The sequence below is a fragment of the Pyxicephalus adspersus genome, chromosome 9 (genome assembly GCF_032062135.1).
Source record: "Pyxicephalus adspersus chromosome 9, UCB_Pads_2.0, whole genome shotgun sequence".
NCBI lineage: Eukaryota > Metazoa > Chordata > Amphibia > Anura > Pyxicephalidae > Pyxicephalus > Pyxicephalus adspersus.
In genome coordinates, this window is record NC_092866.1 from 32,967,462 (window position 1) to 32,990,228 (window position 22,767).

General features: G+C 37.0%; 1 protein-coding gene across 3 annotated transcripts in view; it reads left to right on the plus strand.

Moving 5' to 3' along the window:
* PGGHG (protein-glucosylgalactosylhydroxylysine glucosidase) overlaps positions 1 to 22,767 on the plus strand; it is an 80,025-nt gene that overhangs the window by 47,569 nt on the left and 9,689 nt on the right. For all 3 annotated transcript variants that reach the window (XM_072421299.1, XM_072421300.1, XM_072421298.1), the window contains 4 exons: positions 540 to 676; positions 2,814 to 2,947; positions 8,090 to 8,185; positions 11,099 to 11,196. In XM_072421299.1, coding sequence (XP_072277400.1) covers positions 540 to 676; positions 2,814 to 2,947; positions 8,090 to 8,185; positions 11,099 to 11,196 — 465 coding nt within the window. The remainder of the gene's footprint in view (positions 1 to 539; positions 677 to 2,813; positions 2,948 to 8,089; positions 8,186 to 11,098; positions 11,197 to 22,767) is intronic.

The following is a 22,767-nucleotide window of genomic DNA, read 5'->3' on the forward strand; positions in this document are numbered from 1 at the left end:
ATATACATAAGAAGCAAACAAAAGAACGTGTGTGTGCTTGTGACTTTTGTGAGAAAATCTAGTCCGATGGCTTCGCGCGCAGTTATTCGCAAGATAGTCGCGGGATTTACCCGCGAGAGGCTTCTCCGATCAGGCATCGGAAGCTTTTATATAGGCGCCTATGTAGAGGAGTTGAACTCGATTAACTCTTCCCTAACAGGAAAAAAATAAGTGATTTAAAAATATGCTTTTTTTCTTAGCGCACATAAATGTTTAAAACATTTAAACAGCGCAAACATTTTTTTTAGGGCTAAGGGTAAAATGTGTGCCATTAGAAAGAATGATTTTATAGGGGAACATTCAGTTGCTGAATTGCGCGACGGCTTACGATTTCGGATCGCGAATACGAATGCGCGAGCGAGTGTCTGATTTTGCTTGATGAATTAGGGCCATAGTGTTTATATATAGTGGGGGTTTAAAGAAGCCAGTAAAATAGGCATTAGGGTGTATACCAAGTATTTTATCATAACTGATGTAATTTATTTTGTTTTGTTTGACAGTCTAAATTTTGCCATAGACCTGGCTTCTGATTTACAATATCAAGTTTCAAAAATGTGGAAGGATGTGGCAAGTAAAATCAAACTGCCTTTTGACACGAAGAACAACTACCACCCTGAATATGACCAATATACTGTAGGTAAATAAATTTGTTAAAAATTATACACCGACCTAAGCTTGTTCATACGGATGTGGTTTGTTACAGTGCATATAATTTGGAAGGATGGAGGGAAAAATGACGTTTTTATGAAAAAAATTGTCACATGCAGTTTTTTAGTTTTCATTAACAATAAACTTTTTGCTGACACTTTTATATGTACAGGATTGTAATTCATACACAAATTCCTAGTTTGCTAAAAATACAGGAAGCAGTTATTTTGTTTAATACACAAAATAAACAGACAAATGTTTTACCCCTCACCCTTACAGCACTGTCAAGTCTAAAACTACCTACACATTGTAGAAAATAGTCATCAAAGACAAATGAATGACTGACTGAAAATGATTGATGTAATTTCCCAAGTGGGGGGAATCAGTGGGGTACCTTCTGCTCTTCCTCCTCCCTTTTGTTTTGGTGTTGCTGGAAACTATTTGATAAGATTGTTTCCGGCCACAGAAATTTGACCTCTGTACTGCAGATAAACCCCAAATGACCCCTTGTTATTGGTATTACTTTTTACCTTTGCTTTTAATGTAATGTAACTAGGATGCATGTACAGTAATTTATATGTGGCTCTTTTACCCTTTTGCAGCAAGAGTTAAAATACTTTGTGTTGCCAGTACATAGTGGAGTTAGAGAGTGTTTTTAAAACAAAGCACTGGCCCTGCTCCAAACAGTCAACAGCGCTGCTCAAATATTTTGATCCAGGATTCACTTCAGCTTGCTGACCACACAATAAAGGAGCACAATGTGGTAAAATCTATGTTCTTTATCCCTGTAAGCATTTTTGGATAGCACAGAACAAAGCACTGCCCTAACTTGCTCAAGATGCTGCCCTTTTTATCAGCTGAAGACATGTTCTGCAATTAATACTAGTTGTATTTAAAAAAAGGATTTGTAAACACAGCAAAAAAACCTTACTTTGAAGTCCAGTGAGGGCCATGGGAAGCCCTAAAATTTCACTTACTGTTGCCTACAGAAGATTCTACACTAAAATAAGATACAACTCTTCCTAAAGCCAGCATGCCTTTTGTAGCATATCAGTACCAACAGCATAATTAGAAACATTTTTAAATTATAAACATACCTGTGCCCCCAATAGATAAAAACTGGGATAAAAATATGGAGTGTATAAAACTTACCAGTTTTATGTCATCATTTGAAGGACACACAAAGTCTTAAACCTTCAGGATTCTCCAAAGTATTCTAACTGGGAGTGGAGGAACAATTGCAACCAAATGCCAACATGAACCACACAAACTAAAGACTACCTGCAGTTAAAAAAAAACTGCTTGAAGGAACTGACACCCAATGCTGGAAATAAATGAGACAGAAAGCTCCATTTGGTATAACTTAGAGAACATATGAACAGAAGACTTTATGGCAGCCCTACAAATCTGGGTTTGCAAGTTCCACATTGGTGAAAAGCCAAAGTGACACACAGAGATCTATTAGGTCTAAGGCTTAAAAGATAAAGGGGTACCCAATCTTTAAGACTCTAAGCTTATAACATGGTTTACCTGGTTCAAACAGTGACTTCTGAAGTAGAATTGGTAAGGTATAGATCATAGCCACTAAAATATTCATACAGCCCTTTTTGTTTATGGGTGTCTGATTCTCCCATAGGCAACTATAAAGCCTGAAGGTTTACCACTTCCAGTGACCCTAAATGAACATGGAAAATAAAGCATTTAATTTTGTTAAATAATAGAATGGTAAATATTTTTTTTATCTGACTTGGGGTCTATTTATAAAGCAGCAAATCTGACATTCACTGAAACTTTCCTGCGTAAAGACTCTTCCATGTGTTTATATGAAAGTAATATATTCTCCACCAGGGCAAAATTCATTTAAGATGACAGATTTGCTGCTTATAAATAGACTGATTGAAGTCATCATGAGTGACCTTTTTTGCCACACAAGTTGCTGTTATTTTTTGGGGTGAATAAACTAGGGTAAACTCCCCCTACTTTCTACCAGTAATCAAGTATTTATGTATACCAATCTCAAATGCAGAGGGGTGGAGGCTTTACAGAAACTTTATGTACAAGTACTAATACAATTTTAAATAATTTATATCATGTAATATTTGTATGTATTGTCTTTGTTTTTACAGGCGAAAAAGTGAAACAGGCAGATGTGGTCTTGCTTGGTTATCCACTGATGTTTCAAATGACTCCTGAACAACGCAGAAATGACCTTTTAATTTATGAGTTTTTAACAGATCCCAATGGGCCTGCTATGACATGGGTATGAATAGTTTAGTGTTTTAGTAAATGTCTACACTGATCGTTGTGCTATGTTCTGAAGTCTGTATGAGATTTTTACATGTAATTATAGTGTTTATTGCACAGATCCCTTTTTTAAAAAAACAAGCCTTTACTTAATATTTTTTCACCTATAAAATCTTGGAAAAAGGGGAAATTTACACTTTTGCTTGCGTTAAATATACACTTTAACACATATAACTTTGTGTTTTAAGGTAAGACAGTGGTCGCATTATTTGGATGGTCAAGTGGTTTCAATGTTTGGAATAGCAGCTCACTAGACCAAAGAGTAATCACATCTGTATGTCATGTTGTGCTATGGCACAGGAGAATTACATGTAACTGTAGATTTTTGTTGAATGAATGGCAAAGCACTGCAATGTACTTATACAGGGCATGCATAAGTGTGAACCCAGCCTAAAACATACTGTGGGTTTGCTATGGGGAATTGTTCATAGCAACAGGCTTGCAGCAGTTCATAATGAGGCAGCACACAGTCAGTTCAATCACAGAGGCAGCAACAAATTTTGGCTCCTGTCTGGGTGCTTTATTGTATTAAAATGTGTACAACAAAACAAATTCTAGCCCTGCTGGGCCACCAACTACCTCTTTAGTAGTTTACTCTCTATTCAATATCAAACAAAAGATGATCTCTTTCTTTAAAGTAGTTTTCCTCCTGAGCTCTTTTCCCTTCAAATGTTGGAAAGTTATTGAGTTCCTTGCAGTCTGCAGCACCTGTTTGCTCCAAGATCCAGGGGAAGACCCCTACATGGCTGGCTCTAGGACCCCTTACAATGGCTTTTCATAAAAGCATTTTTTATATCATTAGAGTAGTGTGTGGTGGATATCTATATATTTTGATTGTGCCTATCTCTGGTTTATAAAAAGGTAATTAAATAGGACAGAGAAGGATAGAGTTTTCGGCACAGATATAGAAAATATAAATTGTAGTACAAGTTTACATACAAAATTATGAAAGAATTATATCCTTTTTACCCATAAGTCATAATATTCTCTTATGATCTATACAGGATTTGGTCAATTTTCACACAAGTTACAAAAAACAATTACAACCTTTTTTCTGAATGTCACAATAGTTTCTTGCGATACATACAAGGTTTTGTTCAGGCCTGCTGTGGCGCTATACAGGTTTCGGCTAATATTGAACAAATATACATCACCATAGAATGGTTAAGTAGATATGAATCCATTCATATCGACCGTAGTACCCTACGTGTTTCGCTATAGTGGGCTTCCTCAGGGGTAGTGATAGGTCAATAAAAAGTTCTCTATGTACACATACGGGGTTCAGGTGATCTAAATTTACAAACCTAAATGTAAGGGTTCAATACACTACAATGTTCAACATTACAAAAATCATATATTTCATCCAATTTCGTTTAAATAGTAGAATTATTAGAAAATAACGCCAATAGTTTATTAATTTAGTGAAATAGAAACAGATAAAACCAACTTTTAGAAAGATATACTACATACATAGATCATATATGAGTAATGGATCAAATCATAGAGTTACCAAATATATATAAATTAGGAAAAATTATAATTATCAAACTTAGATACTTCAAAATATGGCTTAATCTTGGAGGAAAAGTGAAGTGATCATCAGAATAGAGATGATCTGTTGAAAAGGTCAGAGGAAATAGGGTAGTGTAGTAGAATCCCCTATATAAGTATAGTCTCTACAATTTAAGAAGAATTTCTGTTTATATCTTTATATGTAATCATATAATATATGTGTAAGTGAGGTTAAAGAGTAAGTAGGAATTGCTGTCCTACCTGAAAATGAAGAAGGCTCTATTTTTAATATGATGCTGAATGGTAGCACAGGTCAAACAAGTCTCAGTTTCCAGGGAAAAGGTAGTAAATGATCCCTAGTAGATGCAGTCAGCAAAATAGATTTGCCATATATGCTTCCACAGTGTAGGTACTAAAAATAAAACAATATTATGTTTTTTCTATTAGGTATGGTATTCATAATCAAAATAAAATTGTGTTTAGTAAAGGCAGAAGTGCCCCTGAGGATGCCTGTGGGGGCTGGCCTGGTAATGCTGGGATGAGGGGCAGCTCGTAAAGCCCACCTCATCACTTGTTAGAAGAGGGTGGGTCTCCTGCCACTCGTCTCAGTGCTAGAGACAGCAGGCAGCTGTCTCTAGCCCAGCATCCCCATCTAAGAAGATGGGGACATACAGGGAAAGGGCAGAGCCATCCCCAGTAGGGGGTAGGCTTGCCTGAGTTGCACCCAAGTTTTTCAGGGTGCCCCCATCCCTGTAAGTCGGGTCACCGGAGGGGCACCCTCTATTTGTTTTGAATGGAAGAGTTAATACAGAGATTTAGAGATGAATGAAGGAGCAGATATGATAATTAGGATAGACAGTATCTCATATAGGATCCACTGAATCATGGTTTGAAATGACAGGAAAGAGACAAAACTGTTTCTTGAAGTTAAATATACATTCTGGATTATAAATATATTTTGTTAAAGAATAGCTAGAAATATACTAAACATACTAATATGACTTTAAATTAATATTGATTACTGATTAATACTATAGAAAAGGTTTAAAGCTAAATACATAGTTCAAGCCTGGATAATGGTTGGCTTTTAATAAAAAGATCCACTTAGTTTCTGCCTGTAATAATTTTTCATCAAAGTCTCCCCCTCTAGGATTCGGGGTTACTTTTTCTAACGCTGCAAATGAAATACTATGTAGGTCAAAGTTATACATTGTTTCTACGTGGTAGCTAATTGGAGTGACCATTTTACCATTTTTGATTGTGTATATATGTTCATAGATTCATTTTCTCAGGGGTCTTTTTGTTTTACCCACATAAAATCTTTTACATGAGCACAAAATAATATATATAAAGCCTATTAATTGGCAATTAACATGGTGATTACCATTACCTACCATTTGGTAGGGAAAGTGCTAGATTTTCATGGATGCATTCACACTGGCTACAGTGGCCACATTTGAATGTGCCCCAAGGTTTAGATTGATCCAGTTTTCGTGAACGTGGGTTTTGGTGGCTTTGGACTAGAGAATCTCCCAGAGAGTGTGATTTGCGATATGTGATGCATGGTTTGTCTCCTACTATAGTAGAGATATTGGGATCTGCCGTAAGAATTGGCCAATGTTTTCTCATGATTAAGTGTATATTGTGATGATGTTCGTTGAACCAGGTAATAATGGGTAATCTAGGTGTTTGTTGAGTATTAGAAGATTTGATTTTTAGGTCATTTCTATTGAGATGTTTAACTTTCTGGTAAGTATGTTTAAGGAGTTTTTTACTATATCCCCTTGCCATAAGTCTCTCAGTAAGTGCCTTGGCTTCTATCTTATAGTCTAGGGTTGATGTACAGTTTCTGCGAAGTCTCAGCATCTGACTGTATGGAATGCTTTTTATTAGTGATTTGGCAAAGACTCTATTTCATCAAGAGCCAGCGACTTAGTTGATACCTACTTTAAACCCTTTATGACCCAAGGGGTCTCACTTACACATATATTATATGATTACATATAAAGATATATACAGAAATTCTTCCTAAATTGTAGAGACTATACTTATACAGGGATTCTACTACACTACCCTATTTCCTCTGAACTTTTCAACGGATCATCCCTATTCTGAGGTTCACTTCACTTTTCCTTCAAGATTAAGCCATATTTTGAGGTATGTAAGTTTGATAATTATAATTTTTCCTACTTTATATAACGTATTTTTTGCCGTATAAGACGCACTTTTTCTTCCCCAAAACTGGGGGGAAAAAGTTAGTGTGTCCTATACGACAAATGTGTTATAAAATAATTAAAATAATATATTCACCCGATACCCGATCCTGCGTGTGTCTCTGGCTGCGTGCAGCGTCTGTCTCTTCTCTCCTCTGCCAGCATCGTTTCTTCTCCTGTCTGTAAAGCAGAGCGAAAGAAGCCGGCACAGCGCCACCTGCTGTTCCCTGTCCTAACTGCCGTACAGTGGAAAAAAAGCACAGAGTGATCAGAAGGGGAATTTGAATGACAGAGTGATCAGAAAGGGAATTTGAATGGCACATGAGTGATCAGAAGGGGAATACCAGTATAAATGGCACATGAGTGATCAGAAGGGGAATTTTTTTCTAGATTTTCCTCCTTTAAAATTGGGTGCGTCTTATATTCCGGAGCGTCTTATACGGCAATAAATACGGTATATTTGGTAACTCTGTGATTTGATCCATTAATCATATATGATCTATGTATGTAGTATATCTTTCTAAAAATTGGTTTTATCTGTTTCTATTTCACTAAATTAATATACTATTGGTATTATTTTCTAATAATTTTACTATTTAAACGAAATTGGATGAAATATATGATTTTTGTAATGTTGAACATTGTAGTGTATTGAACCCTTACATTTATGTTTGTAAATTTAGATCCCCTGAACCCCATATGTATACATAGAGAACTTTTTTTGACCTATCACTACCCCTAAAGAAACCCACTATGGCGAAACGCGTAGGGTACTAGGGTTGATATAAATGGGTTCATATCTACCTAACCATTCTATGGTGATGTATATTTGTTCAATATTACCTGAAACCTGTATAGTGCCACAGCAGGCCTGAACAAAACCTTGTATGTATTGCAAGAAACTATTGTGACATACGGAAAAAAGGTTGTAATTGTTTTTTGTAACTTTATGTGAAATTTGATCAAATTCCGTATAGATCAAAGGAGAATATAATGACGTATGGGTAAAAAGGATCTAATTCAAAATTTTGTATGTAAACTTGGACTACAAATTATATTTTTTATATCTGTGCCGAAAAATGTATCTTTCTCTCTCTTTTATTTAATTTCCTTTTCATAAAAGCAAACGGTCTGGCAGACACACACACATAGAGCCTTTAACAAACAAATTCCCATAGTCTGGTGCTATATACACCCCGTCCCATAAGACCTTCCCAGCCAAGCCATGAGACACCTTGTCATGTTACTGTTATAAGTACCCCTGGTAATGGGAAAAGTTTAGGTCTTCATTCAGTATGCACCAATAAACACAACCTATTGTTGGTAAATGTCAATTTTAAAAACATTGACATAACATGCTTTCTTTTTTTCAGAGTATGTTTTCAGTTGGTTTTATGGAAATAAAGCAGATTGATGCTGCTGAAAGACAACTGAAAAAATGTTTTGCAAACATAACAGAGCCTTTTAAGGTGAGAAATTATTTTTTGGATGAATGTCATTCAGCAATATTAGTTATGGAAGTCCTATTGTTACTGGAAGTGATCTTTCTGTCAAAAATGTAGAATGCAACCTTGTGGTAAAGTATATCCAAATCTAAACATGTTTTAAATGTTGGATAAATCAAAATAGAGTGAAAACCAAATTTTTTCCATCTTTGTCTTGTTATTGAGAGCTCTCTTTATTTCCTGTCCAGCAAATACAAAAGAAATTTAGAGGTTATCTTACCAGGGTGAGATAAATTTCCTTTTAGACAGCTTTCACAGAAACACAAGTATTCCTATTAGAAAATGTACCCACTACTTTTTTAGGAAGCCAAAGTCTTGGCTTTGCCCTCATTTTCATTCACAGTGACCATTGTGATAGGGCAGTTAGAGAGGGAAAAAATTCCCTAAGAGGAACACAGATAGCAATGAAAACCTAAAGCGTGGCTTTACCTCTCACCACTCTTTCCACATCTAAAACAAAAGTTTGCCTTTAATTTTTTAAAGCAGAATTGACCTCTTGCCCTTTATCCCCTTCATCCTATATGATCATCATATGCTTCATCCTGAATTTACAACTGCCCTGAGACAAGGCAATTTGACTCATTTCTATAGCAATGTACGAGGGGGTGCTGAGATGTTTCTGGCCTTGTCCAGAAAGAAGAGAGCCAGAGTTATGAAATAACACATTTATTCAACATATTCCCCCCCGAGACAGATGCACTTGGTAAGGCGTAGTTGCAGCTTTTTTAGACCGTTCAAATAAAAGTCCTTTGGTTGGGCCGCAAACGTCAGAAATGTCCTCAAAACGTTGCCCCTTCAGGTATTTCTTCAAATTCGGCAACAGATATTAGTCTGAATGGGCCAAGTCAGGTGAGTAGGGGGGATGGTGGACCAATTGGAAACCCAGGGTGTTCAATTTGGCAGCCACAACGTTAGACGTGTGTGCAGGTGCATTGTGCTGCAAAAAAAGGATCCTTTGGTCAACTTTTCACAGCGTTTCATCTTAATTGCCTCCTTCAGTTGGTCCAGGAGGTTAGCATAATACTGTCCAGTGATACTAGAGCCCTGAGGTAGGTAGTCCACCATCAGAATACCGTTTTTGTCCCAGAAAACGGACGCCATGACTTTTTTGGCCAAGTTATGGGTTCAGAACATCTTCGGCCACGGGGATCTGCTGTGGCGCCATTCCTTTTACTGTTTCTTGGTTTCAGGATCATAGATGTGAACCCAGGTTTCATCCTTAGTCATTAACCTAGCCAAAAAGTCCAGTGCAGCTTCAAAATGGGCCAAAACAGCTTTGGATGCTTCAACTCGTTCCTTCTGATCGCTGTTCAAACATTTCCTCATCCACCTCGCTGAAAGCTTGCGCATGTCTAGGATAGTGGTGATAACAAACCCAACACGCTCCCGTGAGATGTCAAGTATCTGGGCTATCTTTTTTGCGGATATTCGCCGGTCCTCAATAATCAGCTCATGGACACCATCGCAGGTTGCCGGGTCAGTTGAGGTTGGGGGGCGCCCACTGCGGGGCTCATCTTCAACAGTGAAATGCCCAGTCTTGAAATGAGATATCCAGGTTTTGAAAGTGCTGTAGGAAGGACACTTCTCCCCCAGTGTTTGTGACATCTCAGTGTGAATGTCCTTTGCTGACTTTCCCTGGGGAAACAAACTTGACGGCCCGTAACTCCAACGACGTGAAACTTGCTTGTGCCTCTGCCATCACAGCTTCTCACTAAAAGAAAAAACAATTTTAGAAATCGCAAAGACCTGATATTTGCAGTTACATACCAAGATAAGGTTATCATATGCCCCCACACTCATTTTTCTATTTCATCTGGAAGAGAGCAAAGCCAGGAACTTCTCAGCACCCCCTCGTACATATCATCACACCTATGCTTAATCAGGTTCAATGGGTTTCAGAGCCTTCAATCTTCAATTAAGTTTTTCTGAGAATCTTTTTGTCTGCTTTTTCCATTGCTCTATAATAAAGTAATGATGACCTGTGGTAAGCAGAGCTATCCCAACAGCTAGAGGGAGGGATTGTACTTGGAACTTGGAAAATTGAAACACATTGCCCCTGATTCATCATTGAAATCCGCGATCGCTGGAAGCGCGATAATATTCCGGATCGCTAATACGAATGCGCGACCGATAATCCGATTTTGCTTGATGAATCAGGGGCACTGCGTCTGATTATTAATAAAACTCTCTGGAGAAAATAGACTATCATAAGTGAAGCTTGGTGATCCAACGAACCTGATAAAGATTTCCTAAACATCATTTGCTATTAGCTGCCAAATATTTTCAATCATGGACCAAATCCATTTCAGGTTTGCTAGATCACCCAGGTTTACCCACAATTGTATATTTTGTCCAGTCTTCAGTCATTGAGAGCACCAATAAATCTGACCTGTTGAGTTTATTATCCAAAATTGAGTGGAGTGGTTGCATGTTTAAATTAGCATCAGCATCATTATGAAACAGAGACTGCTCATAAATTTTGTTTAATATCTAATAATTTAAAGGGCTTATTAGAAACATTAAAATATTTTTTTTGTGTAAATTTGGTTCCACTTTAACTAAATAGCAGCTTACGTGTTAAAAACTAAAACAGCCTAAGGCAAGCAAGCAAGGACCCACTGATGTACCTTCCTGTTTTCTGATTACTCTGTCCTCTGATCTTTTATAAATGCCAGCCTGGGTTTGCAGAGGACAAAAGCAATAAACCTCTGCAGCTTGTCTGATCTCATCTTTCACTGACTCCACATTAGTAAATTCGGATCAGAATGTTTGTTCTAGAACACTAATTTACATTGCATCCCTTTTAATTGGGTCAGCAAAAAAGAATGTCATTAGAAGAATATGTCTTTGACTTTGTATAACATTTTATGTTTTTAGATATGGACAGAATGTGTTGATGGATCTGGAGCTGTTAATTTCCTTACAGGAATGGGAGGATTTTTGCAGGCTATACTTTTTGGATATACTGGTTTCAGGTTTGTGACATTAATACCTCCACTAATACAAAGCTCTTTCTTAATTTAGTAGGTTTGCACAAAAAGGCTAAACTAAACTCTTTTAATATATTGGGACAACCTAAAAAGGAGCACCACCAATTTCTCTACGCGTTTTGCAGACCTAGTCTGCTTCCTCGGGAGTACTAGAAGAGCAGAGAGAGCAATGGTATCTATTATAAAGAAAAGTGCATACATATATTAATATTGTAGGGTTTAAATAAACATTAATTTTGAAAACCAGGCTCTAAATACATACATTACTGAGATTTCAAAAATGCATGTCTCACGGATTCCTGGGACTGGGGTGAAAAGCTCAAATTCAGGGCATAAAAATATCTTAACAGATCTAAATTAAAAAAGACAAAGAGCAAACAATGCTTATATGTAACATTTTTTTGTAGGACTGAATCTTAAAATAAAAATTATTAGACTTCTAATCTCTTGCAACAGATGCATAATATGTTTATTAAATGATGTTATTTTAAACATGTGTGTCACATTCAGGGTAAAGCCATAAACTATATATATATATATATATATAAGCTAGCTGTTATTTCCAAAGAAAACTATTACTGCATAACTATAATAAAGGAAAGAGAAAGAAACAGGGTTTAGTGGCTAAGTAGGATAATTATGTTTTCACAGCTGTTCGATTCATACATAATTGTACATACATTTCATATGATATCTTCGATCTCTGTTGTGGCAGCACAGAGTTGAGATATCAAAGTTATACAAGTTGTGGCTATCATGTACCACATGGTACCATAAATTCGATGAATTGTTCTGGTTACGTTTACCCGACGCGTTTTGCCATGATAGGCTTCCTCAGGGGTAGATGTGGATTTCAAGCGGGTAAGGCATGTTCCAATTAAACAGATGTTTATACATGGTATAAAACAAGAAAATACAAAGAAAAAATATCATGAATGATAATGACAGGGTATATGGAATGAAATAACAGTATGTATAGAGATATTCTTGCTTAATAAATATAAACAGATATTTGTGCATATTCATAATAATACAAAATATTGTTTATAAGGTACATAATTATTATTTACATCATCCAGTTATTAGGTGTAAAGAAAAAATTGGCTGACACATATGGTAGGCTTTAACACGCATGTGGGATAATGCTAAGTATATGTACATGTAAATGTAAAGAGTTGTGGACACTTGCTTTCATTTTAGTGGATTGTGGTTTCAACCTATAAAGCTGGGTTTTCATGGGGTTAATGGGCTGTGGCACTTCGGAACTCTAAAGAAATATTATAGTATGATATTAAGATAATATTACTAACCTTAAGTACCAAATTCACATTGTATGTTTGATCAGTGTAAAAGAATAAAGTATTGATCACTTTGGGGCTATATGTCCTCCAAGATTGCTTCCTTTGATTGCTTTTTTGAGTTTCAACTTAATATGTCAAAAACATCTGATGTTGGTTGCATTTAGGTTGATATATATGATTTAGGTACTGAAAACATATATATATATATATATATATATATATATGTATATGTATATGTATATGTATATATATATATAATATTATATAGTTGAACTAAGAAAGGTGTATGTTTCACAAAGGTAAACGATCATCCTACCCTGCTTGTGGAATGGTGAAGTTTGCTTTATAGTCTGATGTTTACTTGGATAAACTACTGTAAGTATGGTACCCATTACTATTTAATTCAAGTTCTTCCTTTCAATATGTTTTAAATGTCATATTATTGAAAAACCGTTAAGACTACTAGATGAATGTTGAAAAGAATCTTATAAATTACAGTTTCTACAGACCTTTCAATGGTAGTTGTTTTTGCTCCTCGTGAGAGATTGCCATGCCGTGTGCAGAGACAGCCTAAAGCTAGGTATACACTTCCAATAACTAACGTTAGAAAATGAACGATTACGACCACTCAAAGATTATGACCGATTATATTTTAACGATCGTATTGTGCACAATTCTGTACATGCTGTAATGATCAGTCGTTCAAATATAATCTAATATTAGTGTACACACGCTAGATACAATCGTTTGAACGATGCAGGGAGTGACATGTAAAGGAGAAAGTGTATTGCAGAAACATACACGATCACTGAACAACCGTACACACGATACATAGCGAACGATCGTCAGCAAATCAGATCCGCCATGACGGTCGTTCATTTCCAACGACAATCCTTGTTTGTCAGTGTCGTTGGTCAGTCTTTGCCCCCTTTTTTTTTGTGAACGATTTTCAGCCAATCGGTTGTTTGTTTCCAACGATAATTATTGGAAGTGTGTACGCAGCTTAAGGCTGTGAAATGACATTTGCCCGCAAGTTAAAGGTGGGGTGGGTGGAGTTTTTCGGAGCTAGACATGCTGTCGTCGGGTCCGGGGGTGGTACTGTCTCTGGAGTGACATGATGTGAAGACACACTCTATTAGTGACGTGTGTAATAAGGGAATCCCCATGTCGATGAGGCTCTCTTGTTGTCTGCGGGCTGACAACAAAGGGCTGTCTTATCGGAGTGTCAACAAGGTGATCAGCAGAGATGTGCTGATCACACGGGGGATAGATAACAGCTAGCCTAGAGGTGAGGGAATAAGGATATCCTCCACCTTAGTGTGTAGGGTGCTGTGGGTGCCAGTCCATAAGGGTGGCGCTGGGTCCCCCCCAAGTCCCATCCCGATCATGGGGTAATCCTTGTGTGTAGTGAGGGTTTTTGGATGTGTTAAAGGGGGCGTAAATAAATAAATATAAATACCATTTCAAAACGTAGAAGAACTATAAAAAATGAATCTTGTGTATGGAGATAATCATAGACAATAATTGGGTTAAGGGATACAAGTGTGGGTAATTTCTTTGTGTCAAAAAGATTAATGTCAGAAGTTAGCTTCAAAAATCAAAGGTATCTGCAGCTCGGATGTATTGTGTACCTCCCTACAGGTACTCGCTTCTATAATTGAGTGAATTTCTGATTGATACCTATAGTGATGGATAGGGGGTAAAGCTACCAGTTTAGTTCCATATAGCTAAGACTGGGTCTACATGGACATTTTTTAAAAACGCATGTAAACGTTTCTATTGCGTTTATATGCATTTTTTGCACTTTTATTAGCGTTTTAAAGCTTTCCTTTAAAATGCTGAAAAACGACTATGCCGCGGTTTCCTTCGTTTTTCGACGTTTTGATCACGTTTTACCGTGTTTTTAACTCATTTACATATTAAGTGCTTAAAAAGGACTATCCATTTGGTCTCTATTTGGAGAAGTTTCTTGTGTAAATCTGCCCCCTGGAGTTTGAGGGGATGTGTTCCAAACCGTAGAAAGATAGAACGTTGGTATCGAAGCTAGTCACTTTGGCCACTATGTATGGGACCTGTTGATTGTAAAGGGAAACTTTGTTTCCCTTTGTATACAATCCAACAACGTGCACAGTCTTCTCTGGCTCATTTACACTGGCTGCGATGAACACGTGAGTGTGTGGAATACAGCTTGCGTTCCAGCACCACATTTTCTGATTTCCATTCAGGTTCTGTCCCCATTCACGTCATCTCTGGGGGCGGAAGTGTCTTTTTCCATATAAGAGGCTACAGTAAGGTTTGAAGACTAGCGGGTCCCAACGGACCCTGAGTGCGGGAGTTGGACTGCTGGGAATATAACTATATAGGCACTGGTACACTGCTTTGGATGTTATATAGAGATTGCAAGGAGAGAGCAAAGAAAGAGGTTTGAGGTTCAAGAGTAGCAAGTCAAAGTAAATTGTATTAATATATATTAAATTCATACATAACTTCATACATATAAGCACAAAGTAAAGAGTACACAAACTTTTGTGTGTTTCTCCTACTTCTGTTGTAATTCACAGAAGTAGGGTATTCCACTAAACAGGATAGTACTAGCACAAAAAAATAATATGACTGTGTTTCCGTATACGTTCCCGATGCGTTTCGCCCAGGTTGGGCTTCCTCAGGGGTACGTGACTGTATACGATTAGTGGTCTACACATACAAGAGGATTACAGGTTAATAGAACAAGCTAAGGGTTAATGGTTATCATATTTTTAGAGTGATAAAGATATTTGTGATTGTATGACATATCTCTTAAATATATCTATGCAGATATAAATATTGATAAATATAGAGGTATAGGTTATAATCAAAATTATTAAAGTCAAAAATTGAGTAGCGAAAGGTTTAGACTAATAGTCATTTGATACCTACAATTCAGGGGAGAATCATAGTGGAAAATAGTGCTTGGTACAAATGGTTCCAAATAGCAGTACTGGTGGGCTGTAACATTGTAATTGATAATGGATGCTTCAGTATAATCTTAAACATATATAATATCAAAATATGATATATTGAATAAAATATTAGAAAATGTACCTGACAGGGGAATCAAGGTTAGAGATTATGGGTTCGAGGATGAGTCCAGTCAAGTAGTTCCAATATATGGATTTAAGAGAGATTTACTAAATCATCTAATATAATAGGCCGAAGAGAGGTTTTAAGGGTAGTCACTAAATGGTAGAATATATAGAATAGAATATATAGAATATATATATATATAATATATAAGAACGTTGGAATGTGTATCAAGGGATTTATTGAATAATAAAGGTGATATTATTAATATGGAAGGGTAAAAATAATTACTTACCAGGGTTTAAGATGTGGCTCTATGGTAGCAATATTACTAATATGGAGACAGATGCAGTTGAAGTTGTTTAAATATATTGACGTTTATCCTATAAGATAAATTTTATGTCAAGAGTTGGCGTATGGTGAATGTGTAGATAAAGTGGAATTAGTGGGGAGGATAAGGTCACTTACCATTAAATGTTGATCTATGGTAACAATGTTACTAATATGGAGATAGATGCAGTTGAAGTTGTAAAGGTAAATGGATGTACACCTTGAAAAATTCAGTAAATCCATTGTAAACAAAAAAGAGAAAAAACTACAGAGGGACAAGTGGGCCTTCATTAACAAAAAGGACGATAAATGGGAAAAAAATAGCCATACAACCCCATCTACAAAAAACAGACCCAAAGATAAAACTACAAAATCAGTGACCAATATTCCTTCTATCGATACCTTAGACCAACAACTTGAAACACTATAAGTTACACATACCCTTAACAAGAAAAAAAGATTTCCCAGCGACCTATCTGATAACACACTGGAACCTTAGAGGGTTCCTCCCTCCCCATTACCTACTTCTCTGAATCTACCCAGCTATTCATCCTCAACCCCCCATATTCTGGAGAGTCTGCTCAATAACACCACACCACTCCCAAACACTTCCATAACTCCTCCAAATGTCCCGCTTGAACCAACCTCTTCCAAACCACCACTTCGCACTACCCTCTCATCACACATATCCTTCCAAATCTCTCCACCTGGTACCGCTAATCCCACCCCTATCAATAATACCCCGCAAGATAGAACCCCCACTCCAACCTGTATTACAAAAACCCCATCTATAGCACACACCCCATCTGCAGGCGCCATCTCCAAAGCCAAACAATCTTTTTTAGGAGTTCTCCACCAACAAATACCCTCTCCTATACAACAGAAGCACACCCTAGACCCTTTCATGATCAAAAAGAATACAAATCCAACAATTTAGAAATTATTAATCAATCACCATACCAATTATCTGAATTGGAAATACAAGTCTTTAAAATGGGTTTGTCTTTCTGCCCTTATCAACTCTTAGATACATTTGAACTGATCAAAGACATTACCCTGTTTGTAAGAAATCTTACTTTGAAAACCATGTTTGACAAACCTACGCAAGGCGGCCTACCATACCAACCAGATCTATACAAGAACCTTAATACACAAAACTTTAGAATCATGAAAGACCTATATCAATTACTTATGGAGAATGACCAACCATCATTCACCAATCCAGACACCACTCTATCACCACCTATAATCGACCCAACACAATTACTTCAAAAGAAACCCAAATCTACTTTTTTCCCACCCATTACAACTAACCCTCACATCTACACCCTTGTGAACATCATCACAGAACATATCCTTCAAAGCAATCCCTAATCCTTACCACATAACACCAACTTCACACCAGCCTATTATGAAGCCCTGGATAGTCCTAAATATGCACAAAAACCATTTGATAAAGGAGGTAATATTGTCATTCTAAACACCGAACATTACAAACAAATCTGCTACCAAATCCTGGACAACAAGGACTGGTACCAAGAAATTTTCAAAGATAGAATCACAGACTTCTATCATGAATATAATGACATAATCCTTAACGCCTACACTAATGCCTTAACATCATTAACTCTAAAACAAAAGAATACTTGTCCAGCAAGCATCCTATATTACCCACATTCTATGCTTTGCCAAAAGTCAATAAGAACCTTTTACGCCCCACGGGACTTCCCATTATTTATGGTATTGGTTCTCTTACAGCCAACACAAGTGAATTAATTGACTCCTATCTTCATCCTCTAGTAACTTATCTCCCCTCATACCTACTGGACACCATTGACATTTTGAAATCCACACACAATATGAAAGTCCCTCTCCATACTCTCATTGTTACAATTGATGTGGAAGCCCTCTACAGCTGTATCCCTCACTCTCTAGGAGTAAGAACTATATCTATATGCCTTGATGAAACCTAACCTGCTTGCCTCATTCACAACAACTTCATTACCACCCTCCTAACATATATACTCAATCACAATATTTTCACCTTTGATGGTCATACCTACCTCCAGATCCAGCGAGTCGCTATGGGAACACGATGTACTTCGTCATATGCGAACCTGTATCTGGGGGTATGGGGGAATACTCTCTTTTTGGACCCCAAAACATCCCCATACAAACAAAACATTCTCTTCTGGAAGAGATATATGGATGATATTGTCATCTTTTGGACAGGTCCTATACCTACAATTATAGAGTTCTTTAACTCCATTCAATTTAACACTTTTAACCTAAAATTTACAATGGAACATAGCAACACCAAACTACCGTTTCCGGATCTTTTTATTAGGATAGACGAAAACAATATGGTCACCACTACCTTGTTCCGTAAACAAACGGCAGGTAATACAATACTTAACGCCAAAAGTGGCCACCCTAAAGCCTTGATTTAGAGCATACCCTACAGTCAATACCTGAGATTAAAAAGAAATTACACAGATGAACATGATTTTTAGGTAAAAGCCAAACGCCTCAAAGAGAGGCTTTTAAAACGGGGTTACCTGAATAATACCCTTAAGAAAGCATACCAAAGAGCATGTAATCAAGTGAGACATAACCTTCTTTTCAAAGCAACTGACACCAAAACAACCACTCTATCCACATCTGGCATAATCACCAGATTCAACCGTAATCATGAGTTTATTTACAATACTCTTAATCAACACTGGCATATTCTCCACTCAGATCCAAAAATACGTAAATTCATTGGCAAAAAACCTTAGTCTCAAGTCACTTCCATCAACCTTCACCTTTGAGCTCTAATATAGAGACCCCAGGTACCTTTAGATGTGGAATTTGCAAACAGTGTAACTGGATAAGAGAAGCACTTACTATGACCCTACCCAATGGTACCAACTTCAGACCTTTCCACTATATAGATTGCAACACTCCTGGCGTATATTACTTGATTATGTGTATATGTGGAGCGTTTTACATAGGGAAAACAAAACGTCCCTTTAAAAAACAAATCTATGAATATGTACACTCCGTTGAAGTTGGTAAAATCACTACGCCAATAAGCCACAACATTGGCACGAGACACAGCTTTGATGCCCAAGCAATCCAATTCTTTGGACTTGACCATATCTCTAGTAGCCCCCCTGGAGGGGACTTAGATAAGAAACTGCTCCAAATAGAAGCCAAATGGATTGTCAAACTTCAAGCAACCAAACCCCTAGGCCTTAATGACACTCCCAGTTACAAACCATTTTTATGATCTGATCCTAAACTATTATCTATTAACCTCCTACATATCATTATTTTCCATTTTATACTTACGCAAGATTTGCATATATCTATATCTACTTATACATATCTCAATATATACCCCATACCAAACCGTACCTAAACGTAATATGGATTACCTCCGAAGACATACTTTATCACCCAAACATTGGGGATAAGATTGTTCTGTTTTGAGTCTTTTTTTTATATATATCATGAAATGGTATGTTCTTTGTATGAGTTCCTTATCTCAACTATGATTTCATACTGTATACCGAATAATTTTCTGTACATTTGCTTACATATGTTACATTCTGGGCTTTCTTGTTCATGCACATATAAATTTGCATTGTATTTTTACATACTATCTTCATTATACCCAACCCCTACCCCTCCTGGGTTTGATGATGAGTACAGCCATACTTTACTTTTCTTTTAAAACATTAGGATTCGCTCAGCGGGTTGTCGGGACTTACAGGGGACGTGGCGCCACCTCCTGTGGCACCCGGGCTCCCACGCAGGCAACTTCGAGCCTGTGCTTGGCCGCACCGCTGTCTTCCATATGACCCGCCCCCATAGAGGCGGGTCAACTCCTAGGCTCGGGGAAGCCCCAATATCGGCTTCCCCGAGCACTAGCAAATGCTGCTAAGTTACCAACCTCCATTTTATCCCATTTCCTCATGAAATACTTACCTCATTCTCAATTTAAACCATAAACATTCAATTACCACATGCTCTATAATTTACCTTATAGGTGTACAATCTTCTTTTTTTCTATCATCACTCATAACATCGCTATTGAAAAACATTTTATTGGTAAGTTACTTTATCCTCTCCACTAATTCTACTTTATTTATATACCTTTCACACGCCAACTTTTGACATACATTTTATTTTATAGGACAAACGTCCATATACCTTTACAACTTCAACTGCATCTATCTCTATATTAGTAACATTGTTATCATAGATCAACATTTATGGTAAGTGACCTTATCCTCCCCACTAATTCCACTTTATCTACACATTCACCATACGCCAACTCTTGACATAAAATTTATCTTATAGGATAAACGTCAATATACTTAAACAACTTCAACTGCATCTGTCTCCATATTAGTAATATTGCTACCATAGAGCCACATCTTAAACCCTGGTAAGTAATTATTTTCACCCTTCCATATATTAATAATATCTCCTTTATTATTCAATAAATCCCTTGATACACATTCCAACATTCTTATATATTCTATATATATATATATATATATATATATATTTATTTATATTCTATATATTCTACTATTTATTGACTACCCTTCAAATCTCTGTCTTTGGCCTATTATATTCGATGATTTAGTAAATCTCTGAATCATGTATTATCAATTACAATGTTACAGCCCACCAGTACTGCTAATTGGAACCATTTGTACCATGCACTATTTTCCACTATGATTCTCCCCTGAATTGTAGGTATCAAATGACTAATAGTCTAAACCTTTCGCTACTCAATTTTTGACTTAATAATTTGGATTATAAACTTTACCTCTATATTTATCAGTATTTATATCTGCATAGATATATTCTAGAGATATGTAATACAATCACAACTATCTTTATCACTTTAAATATATGATATCCATTAACCCTTAGCTTGTTCTATTAACCTGTAATCCTCTTGTATGTGTAGACCACTAATCGTATACAGTCACATACCCCTGAGGAAGCCCAACCCGAGAGAATCGCATCGGGAACGTATATGGAAACACGGTCATATTATTTTATTGTGCTAGTACTATCCTATTTAGTGGAATACCCTACTTCTGTGAGTTACAACAGAACTAGGGGACACACACAAAAGTTTGTGTACTCTTTACTTTTTGCTTATATGTATGAAGTTGTTATGTATGAATTTAATACATATGAATACAATTTAATTTGACTCACTACTTTTGAGCTTCAAACCTCTTTCTTTGCTCTCTCCTTGCAATCTCTTGAATGTATTGTTACTAAAGAGGGTGGCTCAATAGTACATCTTACTTATACGGGACAATAGGAAGTACCCCTATCACTCTTCAAAACCCCCCCCCCCCTTCCCCCCCCCCCCCCCCCCCACCTATTTCCCCCTTTTCTCCTCCCTCTTCTAGTAAATGTTATTTAGGGATCCTTTCTTACTTTTGCTCACTGGTATATCATTCTGAATGTCCAGAGGGTTCCATTTTCGTCAGTCATCTTTTATACAGGAGGATCCTCAAATCTTTTTTCCCACTGCCAACTTGTACACATACTTAAAGGATTCATCTCAAAGTAAGTGTGCCACAAAGTAATTCTAATGTACATTATGTTTATCTTTATATATATTATTTTAATCCTATTATATTATCAGGGAAATGTATGACTTATGAGAAACTTAATGCTCTATATTGTCATAACCATGTGATGGTTTTATATTACATTGAAATGTTTTTGTTATGCAGCAATAGTTTTTTTTTGGAATTACCAGCTAGCTTTCTATATATATATATATATAGTAGGATCCTGGGCCTTCGCTATGTGGAAGAGTGAAGATACTAATAAATTTGGCAGTGCCTCCACCCAGGACATGGTCTCTGTTAGCATAGGGACTCCCTTCCTGGGACATTACCCAGAATTAGTAACAGTAATATAAAACAGCACCCGAGGAACCACTACACTCAGCATACAACATTACCACACAGGTCGGAGTATTTGTAAGCTTATATCTCAAAACAGTAATAACAATAATTACAATCCATAAACATCAATGAGTAAACGTAGCAAGAGTCCTGAGGAGAATTGTGCATGCATATACCCGGGTATTTATACAGTCTATGCACACAAATACCTCCAGTTATGATCAGTGTCAGGATGAGTTGCAGAGGCCTCTGGAGTTGATTGTAGCAAAGATGTCCTGATGAGATGAAAACAGCAGCAAGGAGATCCTCCAACCAGCAACAAGGCTTTGTATGCTTTGATCCTGGATTGCAGGGATATAGGCAAAGTCTCTGGAGTTCAGGAACAATCTATCTACACTACCACTTAGACCCTAGCAATCACACTAATCTGCCAATGCAACTGGACCTCTGCTACCTGTGGGCCATTGGATGATTAACCAATGCTAGCTGCAACTAGACAGAGGGTGCCGATCATCAAAGAAAACTGAAAGGGCAGAGCAAATATATATTTGTGTATGTAGCTGATACACTGAGCTGATACACTGACAGTAGGGATTTCCCAAAGTGATCTCTGATAACAGATATCACATATAACCCATTAATACAGAGGGAAATAATATAATACTGCACTACACACACACACAGCAGTCAGTGTGTTCTGGAAGGAATGCAGGCACCTACCCTGACTGAGCACATGTTCTCATCTCTGCCCCTGTACTTCCTGCATTTCCTTATATCCTGGTGGGGTTTCTAAGGCCACTATCAGGGGCAGGAAACACTTCAACAACTCTATTTGCAATTTACAAAGTTACAACTCGGCTAGCAGATAGAAAAAGGTAGTCCCCTACAGTTTCCCGGCATAAATTTCGGATTAAATTTACAATACAGGG